This window comes from Choristoneura fumiferana, chromosome Z (assembly GCF_025370935.1).
Source record: "Choristoneura fumiferana chromosome Z, NRCan_CFum_1, whole genome shotgun sequence".
In the NCBI taxonomy this organism is placed as follows: domain Eukaryota; kingdom Metazoa; phylum Arthropoda; class Insecta; order Lepidoptera; family Tortricidae; genus Choristoneura; species Choristoneura fumiferana.
This window is the reverse complement of record NC_133472.1, coordinates 21,832,025-21,853,918: the sequence shown is the minus strand read 5'-3', so window position 1 is coordinate 21,853,918 and position 21,894 is coordinate 21,832,025. Positions and strand designations below refer to the sequence as shown.

Genomic DNA, 21,894 nt, shown 5'->3' with positions numbered 1-21,894 from the left:
CTTTATTTTATATTTAGTATTTGTTGTTGTCGCGGCCACTGTAATACATAATCTGTGAAAAATTCAAGTGCCTAGTTATAACGGCTCAAGAGATAGAGCCCTGTGACAGACGGACAGACAGACAGACAGCGGAGTCTCAATAATAGGGTTCCGTTGGCACCCTTTGGGTACGAAACCCTAAAAAACAACGACATTTAGGGGCTGTTTCACCACCCATTTATTAGTCTAAACTGACGGTTAAATGTGATACCGTCTCTGTTTGTTTTGTTCGAATAGACGGAGACGGTCATTTATCCGTCAGTTAAAATGAAACAGCCCCTTATTATTAACAAAATAACATGATATTTCCATCCATAGTAACGATAGAGCTATATTTCCAAAAATGAAATTTAAGTAACACTCACAATAGTGATAAGGATAGGACCTATAATAAAGCAATTGTGTGTGTTTGTCACGTTTTCTTATATGACTCATTAAGGGAACTATAAGTCTGTTTGTATTTCTTTGTCTTCAATTTCATGTTTATATATGACTGTTTGTTTCTCAATAAATAAATAAAAAATAAAAAAATACTTATGACGGTATCCTACGGACATTTAAGATACTTACTCAAAAAACTGTTTACGGTCTGTGCTAGCAATCTGACGGCAGAAATTACAGTAATATTCCCTAATGTCACAAGGGAGCAAAATCATGTATTTACATTGAATCCAGAATATAGGGGGGGGGGGGGAGGAAACCTATATGGCATAGGTGTGTTTAATGCATTTGCGTTGGAAATGACTATTTGGTAAAGTGGAACAGCAGGGCTACTACGAAACTCGAAGTTCGTGTCGTGCGGTCCCTCTAGACACTTATTCTATTTAATACGAGAGCGAGAGGGACAGTACGATACAAACTTTGAGTTTCGAGTTTCGTAGTAGCCCTGCTGGGGAAGGCTACTACGAAATTCGAAGTTCATATGATACCGTACCGCCCTCTCACTCTCGTGTTAATAATATTAGCGTCAGCGAGGAGCGGAGCGAGACGGCAAAATACGAAGTTAGAATTTTGCACTTCGTGGTATAGGGCCAGATGTATCTATCTAATACCTTTATTTATTTATCTATTCTGGAGAACCAATAAACAAGAACTAAACTAGCGATTTTTGTAGGTATATATATATATATATATACCTACAAAACGAAACACGTAGAAACGGCTATATATATATAGCCGTTTCTGAGATCCCGATATATATATATATATATATATATATATATCGGGGATCTCAGAAACGGCTCCAACGGTGGGGGATGTCGAGGATGACAAATCGATCCAGTTTGGTCTTATCTCTGAGAAAACGCTTATTATCGAGATTTAACCGGATCAAACCATGGCTTCAGCCCCTTTATTAAAAACCAAAGCAACTGTACTTCATGTTTATTTCAATGTAAAAGTGGTAGAAGTAAAAATTTGTAGGTAGGTATTTAATGTAAAAGTTAATAGTCACATTCATAACAAGTGAAGAATTTCACTTGTCGTTGCGTATTCACATTGCGCTGGTACCTTCGTTGTTCACGTTAGAAACCATAGACATCTCTTTCATTCGCTCACGCAAATATTTAGGTGAATACCTACGCCAAGTGAAGTGCAAACATTAGAAATGGAGCTACTTAATACAATAATATGTTCATAATAAACATAGTTCTCTATAGTTATTCAGGTTTCTCTAGGTAGTTTTCTAATTTAAAACAGTTTAGTTGCTCAGAATTACAACTGTAGTATCAGCACACTTCTATCTTGCAATTGTTTTGTTAAGTATTACTTGAGAATTTTCAACCGGTCATCATCATCACAAAGTGTGACGTAATTTCATAAGTGAGGAAATAATGATTCCATGTAGTATATTCAGCAACAAAAATAGCTGGTCACCTTTGCATTTGGCTGTGCTAAGATATTTCGTTCATTTTGTATGGCACTGGCGTTACCAGAAAAGGGAGCAGCCTCATTTAAATACTGACTGAACTAGCAACTTTTGTTTGTCATATTCTTCTTAGATGTTAATATTATGTATTTCAATGATGCTTATATATTTACAGGATTCTGTAAGTTTTTATATTAAATATAATGACCCGGATAACTCACGTCTTAAATCGAGTTTAGCTCGACATGTTTTCATGTTCAAAGTTTTTATATTATTACGATTTTCATTTGGTGAGCTTTAAGTTGGGTAGAATAGATAAATTACCAGTGATTACGCACGCAGAGTCAGTTTACCTACACTTTGCAGTAAGTAAGAAGTAATATGGACTGGTTAAGAGCCTATATATACCTGCTGAGCTGGCAATGTTGCATTTTTGTTAGTTTTTCTCGATTATTCCATAAAAATAGAATGAAAATTTAAAATGTCTGTAAAACTCTTATATAAGTTTATGTGTCTACTCCAATAATTATTCGTTATAGACTTTTATTTTCTTTAAAAACCGTTAATAAACATTAATTCGTGTTTAGAGAATATAAAAGTCTATCACGAATTGGAATTGGAGTAGACACATTAACTTATATTAAGAAGAGTTCTATCACACCACATTTTAAATTTTTATTAAATTTTTATGGAATAATCGAGAAAAACTAACAAAAATGCAACATTGCCAGCTCAGCAGGTATAAACGCTCTCAATACCGGGATTCTGAAACTCAATACCACAGATTAAAAAAATACAATCAGTCTGCGATCTGTGCCGTTTAAACGGAGAAACTGCGACATGGCGCGCGCGCGCGATGTAGGTACCTACAGAGCGGCATCTACGCACTGATAATTTCTAGGCGTAGGCAGGCAACCTATATTATTTCTCCTCAAAAAACGTATTTAAGTTTTATACTTAGGTACCTAAAATAAAAATAAAATAAAGTTAACAATAAACTTAAAATATTTGTTTACAGTTACAGCACAATTATTATGATCGTAGGATTAGTAAACAATATAGATTAATCCATACTAATGTTATAAATGCAAAAGTGTGTGTGTTTGTATGTTTGTCAGTCTTTCACGACGAAACGAAGCGAGGGATCGAAGTGATTTTTGGCATAGAGATAGTTTATGGGCCAGTGACATAGGCTACTTTTTATCCCGGAAAAATGCAGTTCCCGTGGGAACAGCGCGCGATAATTGAATTCTACGCGGGCGAAGCCGCGGGCAAAAGCTAGACATTTATAAATCCCGGGTTTGGGTGGTAGATTTATCGTTTTCTGAATCCTGGGTAGATGGTATTAATATCTCTGTATTACTTCTTCTTCCGAATTGTAGATAAATTTGATTCTACCTATTCCGATCACTAAGAATTACAAAAAAATACACAAAATACAACTAAGTACAGCTACATCCAAAATATTGATCAATGAAGACCAATCAAATATGATAGTAATCAACAATGCTACACACAACACAACGAAATTGCACTATCGCTATATGTAATAATTTTAGCTGTTACAAATTGTTAAACAGCTACTTTAGATAGATACACTGAACATTGAATTATTTTTTTCTCCTTGTTCTGACTACAGTCCAACCGGGCTCTACATCTTCTTCCATTGGTTCAGGTCCAGGTTCAGTGGAGGTGTTGTGGTTTGATGGTGAAGGCCCCATGGTGTTTGCAGGATCATTACACGGGTCATCTTCACTGCCGCTGCTAGTTGTGTCATCATCTGGATTGCCATGGCTCTAAAATTAAATTAATTAACATTTACAATTCTATTTAGAACATGCAGAATTTTGAAACTAATTTAGGAATATTGATTATAGGTGGCCTTAGTGGTTTGACCTATGGCCTCTCGAGCAGAAGATCGTAGGTTCAAACCCTGGTTCGCACCTCTGAGTTTTTGAAATCCATGTGCGAAATTACATTTGAAATTTACCACGAGCTTTACAGTGAAGGAAAACATCGCGCGGAGACCTGCACAAACCTGCGAAGTAATTCAATGATGAATCCGCACTCATTCTGAGAGGAGGCCTATGCCCAGTAGTGGGACTTATATAGGCTGGGGTGATGATGATATATTACCTTTAAATAATTTATTTAACTTTAATTTAACTATCTTACTAACTATTAAATAAAAAGTAACATTAAGGGGCTGTTTCACCATCCATTGATTAGCGTTAACCGACGGTTAATTGTGATGCCGTCTCCGTCTATTCGAACAAAACAAATAGAGACGGCATCGCACGTAACCGCCAGTGACACTAATCAATGGATGGTGAAACAGCCCCTAAATAAAATACAGTCAATAGTAATCGGACCCCATCCCCTTAGTCATAGCCATAATTGCAATGGTTTACATTGGAGCTTGAAGATAACTTCGTTACATTTGTATTTGACTTACATACAAACAATCTTTTTTTACCTTTATTTACACCTATGTATTAGAAAACGTAACTTGTATGTTATTATCTATCATCTTATCATTCGCCACGTCGAAACAACTGAAAAAATATGAACTCTATTTTCAGAAGTATCTACAGGCAAAAAACCCCGCCAAGTGCGAGTCGGTCTGGCGCACAAAGGGCTCCGCACAGTCAAGGGCAAACAACACACACCACACTTTCTCAGAAAAATCAAAGTGACATACATATATGTGTATGTGTAAAAACGAGCCCAGAACTATATATTACAAACCAAGATGTATGAACCTGTCTATACCAAGTAACCTGACAGGTTAGTTTTACCTAAAAAAAAAAACAGCTTTGTACCTATAGCATAATAAAAATACATCTGTATGTCAATTAAAATTTATAATCAACCAGATTATTGTACATCTATATATTCAATTTAATAAAATTGTATATAGGAACTCATGTTTGACAAATAAATTATCTTTATTTTAATCTTTAGTAATATACAAAACAGTTATATGAATGTATGTATGTATGTAAACTCTTTATTGTAGGTACAAAAAAAAGATTCAAAATACAATTGACAAACTTTGAGTTACTTGTAGGTACATACTTGTACAAAAAAAATCATATACAAAATTATCAAGTAAGCTTTCTGCTACTCAATCAGTATTTCAAAATTTAACAGTACAATGAGTACAGTAAATATATATAAATTTCCAATATGTCAAAAATATCTAATAGCCACTAAGCATAAGGTTGTATGTAAATATATATATATATATATATATATATATATATTTGATGCTATAGTGCTGTATAGATGAGTTAGGCGACTAATGTTTATATTGAAAAATGACGAGGTATAATAATAATGACGATTTTCCAAACATAAAAAAGTCGAAGTATAAAAATGTCGAGTAATAAAACGACGACATAAAAAAAATACGAAGAATAATAATGATAACGAAGAATAATAAAGAATTAAGACGAGGAGGTATAATAATGCCGATTTTCAAACATACAAAAGTCGAAGTAGGTATAAAAATATCGAGTAATAAGAACGCCGACATAAAAGAATGACGAAGAATAATAAAGAATTAAGACCAGGAGGTATAATAATGCCAATTTTCAAACATAAAAAGTCGAAGTAGGTATAAAAACATCGAGTAATAAGAAAGACGACATAAAAAAATGACGAAGAATAATAATGATAACGATGAATAATAAAGAATTAAGACTTGGAGGTATAATAATGCCGATTTTCAAACATAAAAAAGTCAAAGTATAATAATGCATACATTAATATACATACTTAAATACATACAAACATCCAAGACTCAAGTACCTACTAAAAACATTTGTAGTGTACTCATCATCATCATACAAGTATTAGCAAAAAATGTTCGGTTCTGGTACTTCGCCGGCCGCGTCCGCGGTACGCTCGCTTCGCTAGCTCGGCTCGCGCACTGAAGGTCGGAGTTCTACCTAACACTCCTCGTCGCTTCGCTCGTCGTCGTACCTAACCAGACCTGCATTAGTAGAATAGGTAGAAGCATCGAATTAAGGAACTGATCTATTTATATACATCGACAAAAATCTAATGGTCATTGTTATATGTCGACATTTTTATACATCGACCAAAATAACTCTACAGTCTGTTCAATAATATAGGAATGGACAGAAGGAAAATAGGCGCTTTATAATCTACGAATAAATAATAAGTCAGGAATTGTAACTGCGTCATAAAAATGGAAACTGTGTCCTAACTGTGTCCTGTGCTAAAGTGGGCATGCGCGTCATTTAATTTTGACTGACATTTATTTTGCAAGTTTAGTGAGCTCACGTCAAGTTTTCGCATTTTTGATTGTGAACAGCTCTAAATTATCATGCCAACGTGTGTTATAAAGTGGTGCGGGAACAATGCAAAATTAAAATGTCCAGGGATCAATTTCCACTAGTAAGTAGTCGTAAAATTAGATTTATATTCAAAAATGTTCAAATACATTATTAGTTGGAGGTGGTCAGTATTATGCAAAATCAAGTCTGTGGTCTATGGCTCACATAATGTAAATGACAGTTGCCTCACCCCTCTTCATACTTTCTTCTTTCCTGTATCGCTCAAACAATAGGTACAAACAGTCTTTATATTTTTCACGATTTTTAGTGTGAATAATATAAGATACAATAAAATATCTCAGTCGAAACTGCAGCGATCAAGTGAAAGTATTTTCTGAATTAAAATACATCTGAAACTTGATAGGATATATCACAAATTTCACGCTATTGGCGGTATGTACATTATTTTATATAAATATACACATTTTAATTCCTAAAAAAAATAAAATACGTGGAATTCGCACACTAACGTCATCTACTGGCGCTGTAGTGCCTAGCTGACCGTGACAAACCACCTTAATCCTTAAGGCCGCCATTGAGGGAATAATAATAATAACCACCTTAATCATATTTGAATACTTAACTTTCACAACTGAAGCACTGCACTTAATTTGATGAAATTTGGAATGGAAAAAAGCTTGAACATCATCATCATCATTATTATTACGACGTCACAAAAATGTTTAGGACCCCTTCTTCTGCGACCTTCTAAAAATAGAATTCGATGAAATTAAACAATCGTGTAAACAAAGCAATTTTTCACGATTACTCCGTAGCTACTTACATTTGAACGCCAATCCAGATCATATTCACATCTAAATATCTAAATATGTTTATTTTATAGAATTAATTGGAAGACGAAAATTCGTTATATTTGTCAAAATGACATGATAATTTTTTCCTCACTGAAGTCTGTCTAGTCTCTGGAAATTTGGTGCTGTACCTACAAAATTAATTATTAGATTGAACCAACCTTACCTACCGATAATTACTTATGGCTGGCTCTGAAAATTGGGGAATTTTATTGGCTCAAGCCGTAGAATTATGCATACCTATTAATTTGTATTGTATTGTAAAACTCGTTATTGTACATAAAAACACATGAAAATAGCAGAATACAGGATAATAAGATGTACAAAGGCGAACTTATCCCTAAAAGGAATCTCTTCCAGTTAACATTTGAACAATTGACAGGATATCAGACACAAGAGTAAACACTACGAGTACAACGAAAAGATAAAAGAACCGAAACTTTAAAATAACTCAAAAAATGCATATTATTATTTATTTGTAGATATTAATTATTTATATTTACTGTAGAGTCCATTTTTGGACCAAAAATCATTTGTAATCACTTCCCTGTGTCTACACTCATTTCCCTGTCTTATGTCAGTTTAAAAATGCATCCTCTAATAAATATTTTGACCGACCCTTTAAATTCTAGAATAACTCCATCATAAACTTGGGGAAAATATTCGTCAAAAAATAAAAGTAGATACATGTTTCACCATATTTAGGGTTCCGTAGCCAAAATGGAACCCTTATAGTTTCGCCATGTCTGTCTGTCTGTCCTTCCGCGGCTTTGCTCAGGGACTATCAATGCTAGAAAGCTGTAATTTTGCACGAATATATATGTAAACTATGCCGACAAAATGATACAATTAAAAATGCAAAAAAATTTTTTTAGATTACTTCCCATAGACGCAGTGGGGGTGTTTTTTTTTTCTCATCCAACCTTGTAGTGTATGTAGGTATCGTTGGATAGGTCTTTTAAAAATTCAACCCTTAAAGGAGTATAAATACCTACGAGTGAAAGTTTGTATGGAAAAAACGTTAGGTATATTTGAAGATATAATTCTAAAACTTCGTGAAAATGCTATTAAACAGTTTAAGTTAAAAGGGACGTGAAACATTGTAAATGACTCTTGAACAGAACTAAGAGAACACGTGATTCCGAATTTTTAAAAATTTCAGCCCAAGGGGGCTATAAGTTTGGTTGAAATTCGTATAAGAAAAACGTATGTAGGATTGTGAAACTTAGGGAAAACATAAAATAATGAAATATGAATAAATTCTAAATAATTATTTACTGCTGATTGAAGCATTATTTGCTGCTGATCGTAGAGCATTCATGTTAGAAATATTAAAAAGTAATATTGTCTATGTTTTTTTCAAATATTGATGACAGTGTCGGTCAAGTAAAAAAATGACTATCGTGTTTTCTTTTGCTCATGTCTCTTGTTAATATGTTTAATTTATTGTGTTTTTATCTTTTAATTATATTCTGCTAATACTACTGCGTGTGTGCATGATTTATTTACCTACTATATCAGGTTATGGGTTATTCAGCAACGAAAATGCAGAATGTCTAAAGAGAGCGGCGACTGTTCAACTTCAGTCATCAGCGGTAACACAAGTATTTCAAACATTGGAACAATGAGTAATTCGCTGACTATCGAAAAACTCGACGGTAATTCAAATTATTCAACATGGAAGTTTCAAATGGAGATGTACCTTATAGATGCAGAATTGTGGGAGTACACGAGTGTTACCCCTGCACATTCAGATGCAGAAGGTAAGAAAAGAGATCAAAGAGCGAGAGCAAAAATTTGCCTGATGATCAAACCACATTGTCTGGTTCATGTGAAGAAAGTCACTACAGCTAAGCAGGCATGGGAAGCCTTACAGGCTGCTTTTGAAGACAAAGGTTTGAACAATCGATGTAGACTTCTATCAAGGCTAGTGAGCTACAAACTGGAACAATTCTCTACAGTGAGAGATTATGTCACAGCGGTAATGACAACGTCTCAGGAGCTGTCAGACCTTGGAAAAGAGGTAGACGATGAGCTGATGGCTGCTTTACTGCTTCAAGGGCTAACCCCTGATTTCCAGCCGATGAGACTAGCGATAGAAAACAGTAACATTACCCTTACTACAGATTACGTAAAGACAAAACTTTTCCAAATGGAAGACACATTTTCAGCGCCAAGTTCAAGCGGAACTTTGACGACTTCGGCACTGCTATCGAAGCAAAAAGGCAAGAGCAAGCCGAAGATTAAGAAGAAAATAAAGTGTTACATATGTGATGGTCTGCACAAGGCATATGAATGTCCGAATAAACCAAAGAAGCAGAAAGAAGAGTTTAATGCTTTTGCATTTGGCATAGCTGGAGACCATGAAGAAGAATGGGTCTTGGACTCGGGAGCATCCAGACATATGACAGGCAGAAGACAGTTGTTTAAAGACTATAAGGGTATAGAACGTATCACTGTAACTTGTGCAAATGGTGACAAGGTATATGGAGAAGGAAAAGGTACGGTACAGTGCGAGTCAACAGGGATGACTGTCAGCAATGTCATGTATGTACCAAAGTTATCAGCTAACTTGATGAGTGTGAGTGCTATTGCTGAAAAAGGGTATGTAATAGTATTTTCTCCTAAGCAGTGCGAGATATTTAAAAGAGATGAATGCAAAATTAGTGGGAAAGCAATCATCAAAGGTGGAGTAGACAGAGGTGTATACAAATTAAACCAGTGTTGTTTACAGAATGCTGCACTCACGTCGACAGCGGAAAGCAGTGAGCTCGACCTGTGGCATCGCAGAATGGGACACCTAGGTATACGTAACCTCCTTCTACTGAAAAACAAAATGGCGACAGGGGTAAGTTTTCCCAAATCTACCTCAACATTTGAATGTGTATCCTGTTTGATGGGAAAGCAAACCAAACTTCCATCAAAGAAGAGTGGTGCAACACGAGCAACAGAGGTGTTAGGTTTAATCCACTCTGATGTTTGTGGACCAATGAATGTCACTTCATTTAGTAAATGTCAATATTTTCTTACGTTTATTGACGATTTTACGCGAAAAACATTTGTATATTTTTTAAAACAAAAATGTTTTTGGAAAGTTTAAAGAATTCAAAGCACTTGTTGAGACGCAAACGGGGAAGAAAATAAAGGCATTAAGAAGTGACAATGGAAAAGAGTTTGTTAATAAACAAATGGATGATTTCCTGAAAGAAAATGGTATTCAGCACCAAGTTACAGTGGAATACACACCGGAACAAAATGGAGTCGCAGAACGAGCTAATCGTACAATCTGTGAGAAGAGCAGATCGATGCTTCAAGAATCAGGACTAGAAAAGCATTTTTGGGCAGAAGCCGTCCATCATGCAGTCTATCTGAAGAATAGATCACCGACTATTGCAGTCAGAGATAAGACCCCAGAAGAAGCATGGACAGGAAAGAAATGTGACCTGAAGAATATCAAAGTTTTCGGATGCAGAGCTTTTATGCACATTCCAGATCAAAAGCGGACCAAATGGGATCCAAAAAGCAAGGAGTTAGTGCACACAGGTTTTTGGGACAATGCCAAAGCTTATAGACTATTAAACCCAAGAACTGGTCAGGTGTTTAAAGCCAAAGATGTGGTATTTTTTGAAGGGCAAAAATACCAATCCGAGAAACAAGTATCAGTCACGGAAGAAGTGCCTGTCACTATTCAACACGAGGAGCATGAGGTTCAACCACTACCCAGACAGGAAGAAGTCCAGTCACCTCACGTGGAGAATGACACGAGGGAGGAAGTTCAATCACCTCGAGTGGAGATTGAAATGAGGGAAGAAGCTCAGCTGCCTCAAATGGAAAACGAAGAAGAAGAAGTCATTCTTGAGTCAAATGATCAAGTTCAGTGTCAACCACTTGAAAGACTTGACTATGAATCTGAAATAGATAACTTCATATCAGCTGACGAAGAAGAAAATGAAGAGCCTGAAACTGAAAGAAGGTATCCTTTAAGAGAAAGAAAACCTAAGCAGTTTCCAGACCACATCTTATACAATGCAACTGAATCGGAGAAGGAACCGACTACAGTTCAAGAAGCTTTGACTAGACGAGATGCTGATAAATGGAAAGTCGCAATTCAGGAGGAGTTAGATGCCCTCAAGAAAAACCAAACGTGGACCCTTGTGAAGCCCCCGAAGAAGTGCAACGTCGTTGATTCTAAATGGTTATTTAGAATCAAAGAAGAGGCGGGAAATAAGCAAAGGTACAAGGCACGACTGGTGGCTCGAGGCTTCAGCCAAAGGTGGGGTATCGACTATTATGAGACTTTTGCGCCAGTTGTCCGTCATAGCTCACTGAGAACCTTAATAGCGTTGGCCAGCAGGATCAATTTAAAAATTGATCAAATGGACGTGAAGACCGCTTTCCTAAATGGAGATCTACAGGAAACAGTCTTTATGAAGCAACCTGAAGGTTTTGAAGACAAGTCAAGAAAGGATTATGTGTGTCAGCTCAATCGTTCTCTCTATGGGCTGAAACAAGCTCCACGAGCATGGAACAGCAAATTAGATTGTGAGTTGAAAAAACTTCAATTTAGACAGTCTAAAAACGAGCCGTGTGTCTACATAAGGTCTAAAGAGTCTAAGGTCACAATAATAGCAGTTTATGTAGATGATCTACTAATCTTTTGGAATAATGAAAACGAGCTTAAGATTGTGAAGAAAGACCTTATGTCAAAATTTGAGATGAAGGATCTTGGTAAGGCAGACCTTATATTAGGAATGCAGATCACTCAAACGAAGGACGAGATCAAAATTGACCAAGAACGGTATATAGAGAAACTCCTTAGGACTTTTCAAATGGAGAATTGTAAAACAGTTGCCACACCGGCAGTCCCTGGTTCTCACCTAGAGAAATTGGCGAATGGACTGGAACCAGACAAAAGAATTCCATATCAAAATTTGATTGGATCCCTGATGTACCTTGCAGTGTGCACTAGACCCGATATTATGCACATGGTAAGCTTCTTGAGTCAGTTTAACAACTGTTACACGGAAGAAATTTGGACAGCAGCCAAAAGAGTGCTACGGTATTTGAAAGGAACCAAAAGCTATGGAATAGTATATTCTCGAAACATAACGTCTAAAATGTTTCAAGGGTATGTTGATGCTAGTCATGGTGGCAAGGAAGACGATAGGAAGTCTTGGACTGGTTATGTCTTCTTAGCTCAAGGAGGAGCTATATGTTGGCAAAGCAGTAAGCAGAAGACCATCGCTTTATCAACTGCAGAAGCAGAATACGTGGCTATGTCGGAAGCTGCAAGAGAGGCTGTATTTCTGAGGAGATTTACAGCAGAATTGACAGCGACAGAGGAAACATGTGTGAACATCCTCAGTAGGGCTATGCGGTATTGGGCTTGATGGCAATACCGGTATTATTCCGGTATTCAAATTTTGAAAACCGGTATCCCGGTATTTCGGTAATTTTTCGGTATTTTCCATATTTTCCCTTTATTTTTCTTTCTTTCTGTATAAGTCTGTTGTTTTGTTGAAATATAACATGTACGTTGCGGCAGGTTATACAGAAGACCGAAGGGTATAACTTCCCCCTTGCCTTGCATTTGTGGACTACGAGAAAGCCTTCGATTCGATCGAGACTTGGGCTGTGATGCAGGCTCTCCAGCGGTACAGTTGACTACCGGTATATCGAAGTGTTGAAGTGTCTAGTGTCTGTACAAAAACGCCACTATGTCCTTCCGATTACATGACCAGAGCACGAAGCCTATTCCTCTGCAGCGGGGAGTCAGACAAGGAGATGTGATCGCTCCGAAACTGTTCACCGTTGCATTGGAGGATGCTTTTAAGGTTCTGGACTGGAAAGGACGAGGCATCAACATTAATGGCGGGTACTTCACTCGCCTTCGATTCGCCGACGATATTGTAGTCATGGCTGAGACCATGGAAGACTTCAGTGCTATGCTCGCCGACCTCAGCAGTTTCCGACCGAGTTGGCCTAAAAATGAACATGGGCAAGACCAAAGTCATGTCTAACTAATGTCCATGTTGTCCCAACTCCCGCAATAGTCGGGGGCTCTGCGCTCGAAGTTGTTGACGACTATGTATACCTAGGACAAACGGTCCAGTTAGGTAGGTCCAACTTAGAGAAAGCTTACACTACAAATAAGCAAAGCAAACTTGTGCGCGGTAAATTTGAAATTTGAAAGTAGATTAAGAGGTAGGTAAGTAACTTCAAAAGCCATAAGTCTGAAGACTCTGAAGACAAGTTATTAAAAGTGCTTTCTTGTTTGAAATTAAAGTCGACTATTACTATTTTAAGCACAAGTCAAAATACCGAAAAACCGGTTTTGTAGATATTTAATACCGGTATTAAAAGAGGGGAAAAAATGACCGGTATCCCGGTTTTTCGGTAATACCGATTACCGGTATCCATGCCCTAATCCTCAGTGATAGTCAGTCGGCAATAGCCATTGCGCAAAACCCAGTACATCACCAACGTACTAAGCATATAGACATTCGCTACCACTTTGTAAGGGAAGCAATTGTAAATAAACAGATAGCTGTTAATTACATTGAGACGAGTCGTATGGTGGCTGATGCACTAACCAAACCTTTGGTAAAAGGGAAGTTTGGATGGTGTGCAAATGCAATGGGTGTGAGAGCATAAGAGACAAAAGAGAATGTAAAGTATTTGAAAATAAGGAGGAGTGTTAGAAATATTAAAAAGTAATATTGTCTATGGTTTTTTCAAATATTGATGACAGTGTCGGTCAAGTAAAAAAATGACTATCGTGTTTTCTTTTGCTCATGTCTCTTGTTAATATGTTTAATTTATTGTGTTTTTATCTTTTAATTATATTCTGCTAATACTACTGCGTGTGTGCATGATTTATTTACCTACTATATCAATTCACATCACTAGAGCCAACGTCAGTCAGTCAGTCTGCCAGTCGTCAGTCAAGTGTCAATGTCAGTCGCCATATTTGTTTACCAGATTGCTTGATTCCATTGAATTCGAATTAGAGTCCAATGTTATCCTGAGTCTTTGTTAATTTTCGACATTATATAAGATGTCGATATTTTTATATCTCGTTATTTTTCAATATAGACATTAGTCGCCTAAAGCGTATAGATATCATGCCCTCAACTTTACAATACGAGAGGCGTTCAATATAAAGTGAGAATGAGATGCTAACTCTTTTAATATTAGGAAATTAAATACTGGCCGGTATAGCTGATTGCTATGAAAAAAAAACTAACTGTCTTTTGTTTGAAAAAAAAATACGGTTATTTCTTTGCAATGTTATTGTTATTGAGTATTTGAGTACGTTAGCGAAAATGGAGAAAATTGAACTGCACGCCATTATCAAATACTTGTGTTTGAAAAATATTTTTCTATGGACCAAGCCAATTTAGATTTGACACTTTAGAGTCTAATGCTCCTCCGTATTCAACAGTCGCACGTTGGTGCGCCGAATTTAGACGTGGAAGACAACCGACTATGGACGACCCCCGCTCCAGACGCCCTACTACAGCAGTAACTGAAGAAATTGTGAAAAAAGTCGAAAACTTAGTTTTGGCGGATCGTCGTGTCATGGTTCGTTTTATTGCTGAAATTTCAATGGGGAGCGTGCATAATATTTTTCATCACACTTTCTCGTAAACAGTGTCGAAACATGCAGGCTACCTTGGTTGCAACCCCCCAAATAAAATGTGATGCTGATGCTGGGTTCGATATCCTTAAGCATCCTCCGTATTCACCAGATCTCGCCCCCAGTGATTTCTACCTAATACCGAGATTGAAAGAATACCTGAAAGGCCTGAAATTTGAAGACAACGACGCGGTAGTCACTGCAGTACAAGATTTTTTAAGTACTCAAGATGAGACCTTTTTTAAAAATGGAATTTTAAGTTTAGAAAAACGATATACTAAGTGTATTATGCTAAAATGCTCATTCTCACTTTTTATTGAATGCCCCTTGTAGTAGTATCAGTAATTGGCTTTATGGATAACATACTTGTGGAGGAACTGCTTCACATACTGGAACACTCAGCCACTTTTGACATGTAGGCATTGCAGCAATTCTTACTTGAAGTTCTTCTCTTCTACCTTCTTTGAGCAGTGCCAGAAATTGTAGCAGCAATGTTGCCACTTCTGTAATTAGGTACAGAATACATTAAAAAGCAGTCAGATAATCTGCATCACATGTACGCCATAGCTCAAGGCAACAGACTTCTAAAACAGTAACATCAAGGATAGGAGAACAGCAAAAAGTAGTTTATTTTGAACTCAATTTCATAGGAAATTAACTTATTCTATTTACTTCAACACATACAATTATCATTACTAACAATGCCTAATTCAATAATACGTCATAAATATTATATACATCAATCAACTCTTCACAGATTTAGTACCCAGTACGCACAAAGCGAAAATACACTGCTGCTGGTTACAAACACAACACATACATAACTATGTGGTTGCGAATTTGTCAATTGAATAAGCAGTATGTTGGGCGGCTGAGCTTTGCTCAGACTAAAACTCGATAAAAAGTGTTTCCCCAGAAATATGACCAAGCTAAATCGATTTTTCATCCTCGAAAACCCCTACATACAGAATTTTATCGAAATCGTGGGGGCAGTTTCCGAGATCCCCAAAATGTTATATATACAAGAATTGCTTGTTTAAAGGTATTAGATTATTTGATAATTTCTTTGAACTAAACTGGCACAAGTTTTTTACTTTGTTACCGTATTATACTAATGGACCAAGATTCCATGCCATCCAAACCAGTGGCATGCCTAGGGTATCAGACTATGTCAAGCCGAGAGATATGTTTTAGTATTTTTTATAATTTAATGTACCTACATCCATCTTGTTGCCGTAAACTTCAATCTTCAGTTTGGACGAGCTTACCAAAGCGCACTGAAGGCATGCTATTACTAGATAAAATTTTACAGACATACACTTGGAGTCCACACAAGGGACAATTCGGTCCGTTTCCGAACTCATTCTCTTTCACAGGCACTGCACTTTACACCACACTAAAACCAGAATACCTAAGCACTTATTTATTTTTTGAAATGATTGCATCAAATCACAATGCTACACTACGGCCCATTTGAAATAAACAATCATGAAGTGCTTAATCCAGATTTAAAATTGCAAAAAAAGTGCTACATATGCAGCTATACATAGATATTTGCAAAACTAACGTTTTCCTAATTCATACTTAGCGCGTTTGGAAGCCTCGTAAAAGCCCACGAGAGCGAGCGAGATGTCATGCTATTTACAATGTACGCCACTATCGCCGCGTAGACTCGCCGCGCCGCCGCCGCTCGCAATCAGCGCCACTTTACTTATGCAATTCTTATTATTTTACGTAAAATAAAGTGTGCTAAATTATTAAAGTGATTTTATTAGAACTTTTTTTCTCGTTGGGACGTTGTTCGCTTTATAAGGCAAGCTCGGCTTTTGGGCTTCTATGTAAGGATCACCACTGATCCAAACCTTCACTATAGTGTAAAGGCTGAAAGTTTATATATATAGTGTATTGTTCTAATACAGGTAAGAACAATCCCAGACTATGAATTTTGAATATTGAGTGCTTTGAAAAATCATGTATCAAACATCAATACACCTGGTGTTGCAGGTGTTTATGGGCGGTGGTGATCTCTTACCATCAGGAGACCCATTTGCTCATTTGCCATCCAGTCAAATAAAAAAAAAAAAAAAAAAAAAAAAAAAACAAAGTATCACCTCAGTTTCATCATACCAGAATACTAAATTTTTAGGGATTAGGAACCCTTATAGTTTCGCCATGGCTGTCCATCTGTCTGTCTGTCTGTGGCTAAGCTCAGAGACTGTTAGTATTTGAAAGCTGTAATTTAATTTGGCATAAATTATTCATATCAGTCATGCCAACTGTAGTAAAATAAAAAAAGTATGTACCTCCCATAGACGAAGAGGGGTGTTTTTTTTCTTGACATCCTATAGTGTGGGGTATCCTACCTACCTACCTACCTAAACTTGGAAGATTCCGCTCATAATACGAAATCCTTAGGAAAATATTACTTGATTTTTTCCTAATGGCTACGGAACCCTATCTTGGGAGTGTCCGACACGCCTCTTGGCCGATTTTTTTATATAGTTTGCTTAGAATGATATTAGAAATCACTTTCTTCATTGCCAGACAATTTTAAATAGATGCCTTACAAGATTATATTCCCACAGGATTCATTGAAGTTGCAGGCAGGAGCAAGTAGTGCATAATTTTAATAAAATAAGTTGAATTGTTTCAACCTGTTCATCAGTGCTAGTGCTGTGAATGTGATTGAGAGTACTTTAGATACTCAGATTAAATTACTGGTATTATGCAGGCTTTGCAAATGCTGGCTGTAAATGAGCAAGTGCTTAGTTTGAATTTTTCTAAACTTTCCCAATAATTTGAACTCATAGTTACAGTTGAAATAGATTTGGCCATTATACGGTCTGGGTGTATCAGTCATTGTAATCCTAAAGATGATCTTACCTTTTGGTGAATTGTCATGACAAACGGTATCAAATTCTTCATCCATCAAGTCTTCTAACGCTTCTGTAAGGTTATCAATGTCCACAATATTTTCGACGCAGTACCGCGCTATGTAAACTGACATAAGTTGTGCTGTCTGGAAATAATAAACAAGTTACAGACGCATCCAACTTACAATTTATTTTTTATGTAATAATTAAAACATGGCCTATGGAGCGTATTGTACCTTTTCTCCACCCGGTGCGCCCATTCCATGTTCTACAGCCAGCTGCAATGCAGTCCAATTGTTTAAAACTAGATCTACAAGAGGTTTAAACTCGTCATATAACATTTTCATTAAATAAAACATCCAAATCACTTGCTAAAAACACCATTCATATTTTAACCTCTACAACACTCTACAATACAAGACAAGACATGACATAAATATTGGCTCATGGCTGCTGGCTGTCTTGTCTATGGGAATGTGGTGCGAATGGCGAAAAGTTCTCTATCGTAAGTCTAAGTAAGTCTGTGGAATGGCAAGATTGGCGAGACCAAACGGGCGGCGAGGCGGGATTCGGGCGAAAGGTACTTATACTCTTTGGGCGAAATAGGCCAATTATTAGAGTCGATTATGACTTTAGCCGACTAGCCGATTAGTCGGTTGTTAAGAAGCCGACTTATCAGCCGACTAGGCGGCCAAGCCGATTACGGTTTCAGGCTACTTACTACGAAACTCTAAACTCGAAGTTCGAGTTGTGCGGTCCCTCTCGCTCTCGTATTAAACAGTATAAGTGTCGAGGGACCGCACGACACGAACTTCGAGTTTAGAGTTTTGTAGTAGCCTTGCAGTTTGGCGGCAAGAGCACAGCAGGGCTACTACGAAACTCAAAGTTCGTGTCGTGGTGTCTCTCTGACACTTATACTATTTAATACGAGAGCGAGAGGGACTGTACGATACGAACTTAGAGTATCGTAGTAGCCCTGCAGGGTTCCCACTCGCCGTTGAATAAAGATAGCAGTGGGTATTAATATGAATTCAATTAACTACCTTTAATAAACAAGTAAATATTCCTTAACATACCTACTTATGTAACAACAAAGCATGACAATGATAACCTATATAACTACCTACCTATGCCTACTACAGATTTCCGTATGTAGGTATTGGCGAAACCATGTCATAATATTATATTATTTCTGACCAAACAATTACAGAATTTTATCAGTAGATATATAGTAACGTTTTATTCATTACGGCGCAAACATACTACTGAAACGCGACGCCACGCCACGTCGTCCGTCACACAATACAATACAATGACTCTTTATTTTAATAGTAAGCGAACCACACCTGTTTTTACGAAATTTTTATGTGAGTCCGGTATAGGATGAAGGACAATAAGGGTAAGATGGCAAATGAGATGAGATTTTGAGTGTTCGTGCGTTTAAGCCCGATTTATCTGTCGTGTTGTCGTGATGCTCTCTGTCTCTCTCTCTCTCTCTTTCTCCATGCTTGTGATGCGACACATCAGAAGCCGTCACAACACACGGCTACACTATGACACGGCATCAGATAAAATATGAACGTAACCAACCATATAAAATGTATGAAACCGATACTCTTCTGATTCTGCGGGCTACTACGAAACTCGAAACTCGAACTTCGTGTCGTACGGTCCCTCTGACACTTATACTATTTAATACGAGAGCGAGAAGGATGGTACGATACGAATTTCGAGTTTCGTAGTAGCCCTGCTGATGCGTCACGACGTCACGAGTCACGACTCACGACACAACAATGACAGAAAAATCAGAAAATGACAAGAAAATGATCTCGACCCGAACGAACAACCTTGGAACAACCACATCCTTGTTTTTTTGTTATCTGCGTGGCTACTAGAAAATTCAAAAATCGAAGTTCATGTCATTCCGTCCCTCTGAAGCTTAAACAATTTAATACGAGAATGAGAGGGACGGTACGACACGAACGAACTTCGATTTTGGAATTTTGAAGTAGGCCCCCTCTATTCTGTCAACGACAAAAGCAAGGCAAGCACAGATTACTAATATGTAGCTAAAGGCAAGGCAAGAGCAAGACCATAGAAGACGAGACGCGCCGCGACGAGTCCAGTCCGGCCGGTCTAACCTGACGGATGTTGAGTTGACGGTCTTGACGGATCACTTACTGAAAGTGAAGTGAAAGAAGCAAACAATAATAATGAGTGAAGATATTCAAGTTACATTTGTTATTCCACAGCATTGTAATAACCAAACTGATTGCTCCGAGGAAATGCTTATTGCCTATACGGTAAGCGATTCGTTACTGCAATGTTTTGTTTTGAAATAAAGTTTCTTTAACACCATGGCTACGGTGCTACTGCTAAGGTTGTACATGTACTGCAACATGTTTATATACCTACTGGTGTGGTACAGTTCGCTATATAACATAGGGCTATAATTGACCATAGTTATACAAAAAGAGACAAATAATAAAAATCCATTTCCGAGTTATAGTCGTTTTATGTTGAAAAAATTTTTTTTAGACCCTATTATATTTTATTCGAAATAACTAACCCAATTAGGTAGAATATAGTATAATGCTAAATATTAAATATTTATTAGCCTGCTTTCAATCGGAAATCAATGAAAGCAACCATCATTTAGTCGATTTGTGTTGATTACGATAAGTCAATATTTTATTTTTCTAAAAAAGCTATGGTTTTAATTAGCAAATTATCTTGGTTGCCTTGTACAAAATTCATTTTTCTAGTTTAAACATTTTAGTATATATATTTCACATATTTTTATACAGAATACATATATTTTGGTGGAAAAATTGAGTATAGGGATAATAATCGCCCATGCTCCACAACATATTACGATTTTAACTTCATTTTAATTATTGTTCTATTTGATAAAGGCACTCGAGTAAATATTTACACTACTAATACTCTTGCGGTCAAACTTTTGTTATTAATAAGGACAGCACAGTAGTCGCACATGGGCACTGCGAAAATAGGAAAAAATATGTGAAAACAACCACACTTTGAATACTCTGAAAAAAAAAAATGCTGAAGGCGACCATGTGTCTGGTCGCTTTATGCAGATTAAATAAATGTGCTAACTCATCGTTGGTTTTTTGTAGAATCCGACCAGGTGGACCGAACGTAAATTAGCTGTTTTCTGCAGATTAAAACTAGTCTATTTATGGTTGAAAAAGACCAAATTTGGTACTTGGCTGTTTTTGACACTAAAAAATGCACATTCGGCAGATAGTCGTTTTAAACTTAATTTAATATCTCAGTGAAATAAAGTCTTAAAAATTGGTGGGTTTCAGCAGAATATGGAGAAAAAAAAAACGTTTTTAATGGCATTTCTAACTCATTTCTCGAATAAAATGGGGTTGGTTGCTTATTGCATAACTATGGTTGATTCAAAGTTTTTATTACATATTAGTTTCTTATACAGGCTCTTTCCTGTAATAACATAATACATAATGTAATGGAAGTAGAGATTTATAAAATGACTAGCTTTTGCCCGCGGCTTTGCTCGCGTTATATTTGGGGTACTTAACACAGATTTACTTTCCACAATCTTTATTTTCGTGTTTTAATTGATTTTTCAGAGGATTATATTTGCAAATTTTCGAATTTAAAAATCAACTTTGAAGCCCTGTTTCACATCTTTAGGTCAGGGGTGTAATTTTAGAAATCCTATAGTTTTTTTTAAATCAGCTCAGTTATTTCAGAGATTACCTCCAATAAACAAAGAAACAAACAAAGTTTAAAAAGACAAAAAATCCTTACTGCACTTCTATGATCCTTTATTCACTTACATGTGTGCCAAATTCAGGTCTGTAAAATCTGTAGTTTCAGCTATGCATTGTCTGTCAGCCAGTCAGGGTATTTCATAGCACGGTATACTATACTGTCTTATAGGTCTGGATAAATTTTGTTACGTAATGAGTTGATTGGTTTGATGTAGAATCTTAATGTGTCCTATCCTAACCGTTAAGGAGTTATACCTTTCAGCATCAGCTCATCTGAATAAGCAGAAAAAACAAACCTAAAGGTCTATATGTGCATAAATTATGATATTAAAAGAAACTTCCTCTAACTCCTAACCGTTAAGGAGTTTTACCTTCCATCTTCAGCTCATCAACATGAGATGATGTCTATCAGACGCAAATTATTAAATAGCTTGAGATAATATATGAAAAACGTAATGCGTGCCTAAAAACAAAAAAAATAAAACCTAAAAAAAGGGTTGCCCTCGATTTTCCTGTGATCCCGTCATCAGATTCTG

At 36.7% G+C, this 21,894-nt stretch overlaps 3 protein-coding genes across 5 annotated transcripts in view; 2 read left to right on the top strand and 1 right to left on the bottom strand.

Annotated features, from left to right (window-relative positions):
* The window catches only part of LOC141431630 (uncharacterized), a 254,792-nt gene extending 241,287 nt beyond the window's left edge, over window positions 1-13,505 (top strand). Inside the window, exon 2 of the mRNA XM_074092812.1 lies at window positions 12,448-13,505. Coding sequence (XP_073948913.1) covers window positions 12,800-13,102 — 303 coding nt within the window. The 5' untranslated portion in view covers window positions 12,448-12,799 and the 3' untranslated portion in view covers window positions 13,103-13,505. The remainder of the gene's footprint in view (window positions 1-12,447) is intronic.
* On the bottom strand, window positions 1,408-18,184 carry LOC141431607 (pre-rRNA-processing protein TSR2 homolog). Its single transcript, XM_074092789.1, has 4 exons — window positions 17,831-18,184; window positions 17,605-17,740; window positions 15,088-15,224; window positions 1,408-3,702 (listed from the first exon to the last, which is right to left on the bottom strand). The coding sequence occupies exons 1-4, from the start codon at window positions 17,951-17,953 to the stop codon at window positions 3,517-3,519; spliced, it is 582 nt and encodes a 193-aa protein (XP_073948890.1). The 5' UTR covers window positions 17,954-18,184; the 3' UTR covers window positions 1,408-3,516.
* A 1,457-nt stretch (window positions 18,185-19,641) lies between these two features.
* Window positions 19,642-21,894, top strand: part of mus101 (mutagen-sensitive 101) — a 32,824-nt gene continuing 30,571 nt past the window's right edge. The window contains exon 1 of one of the 3 annotated variants that reach the window (XM_074092537.1): window positions 19,642-19,897. In XM_074092537.1, the coding sequence (XP_073948638.1) occupies window positions 19,808-19,897 (90 nt within the window). In that variant the 5' untranslated portion in view covers window positions 19,642-19,807. The remainder of the gene's footprint in view (window positions 19,898-21,894) is intronic. The other 2 variants (XM_074092527.1, XM_074092517.1) reach the window with 2 other exon arrangements.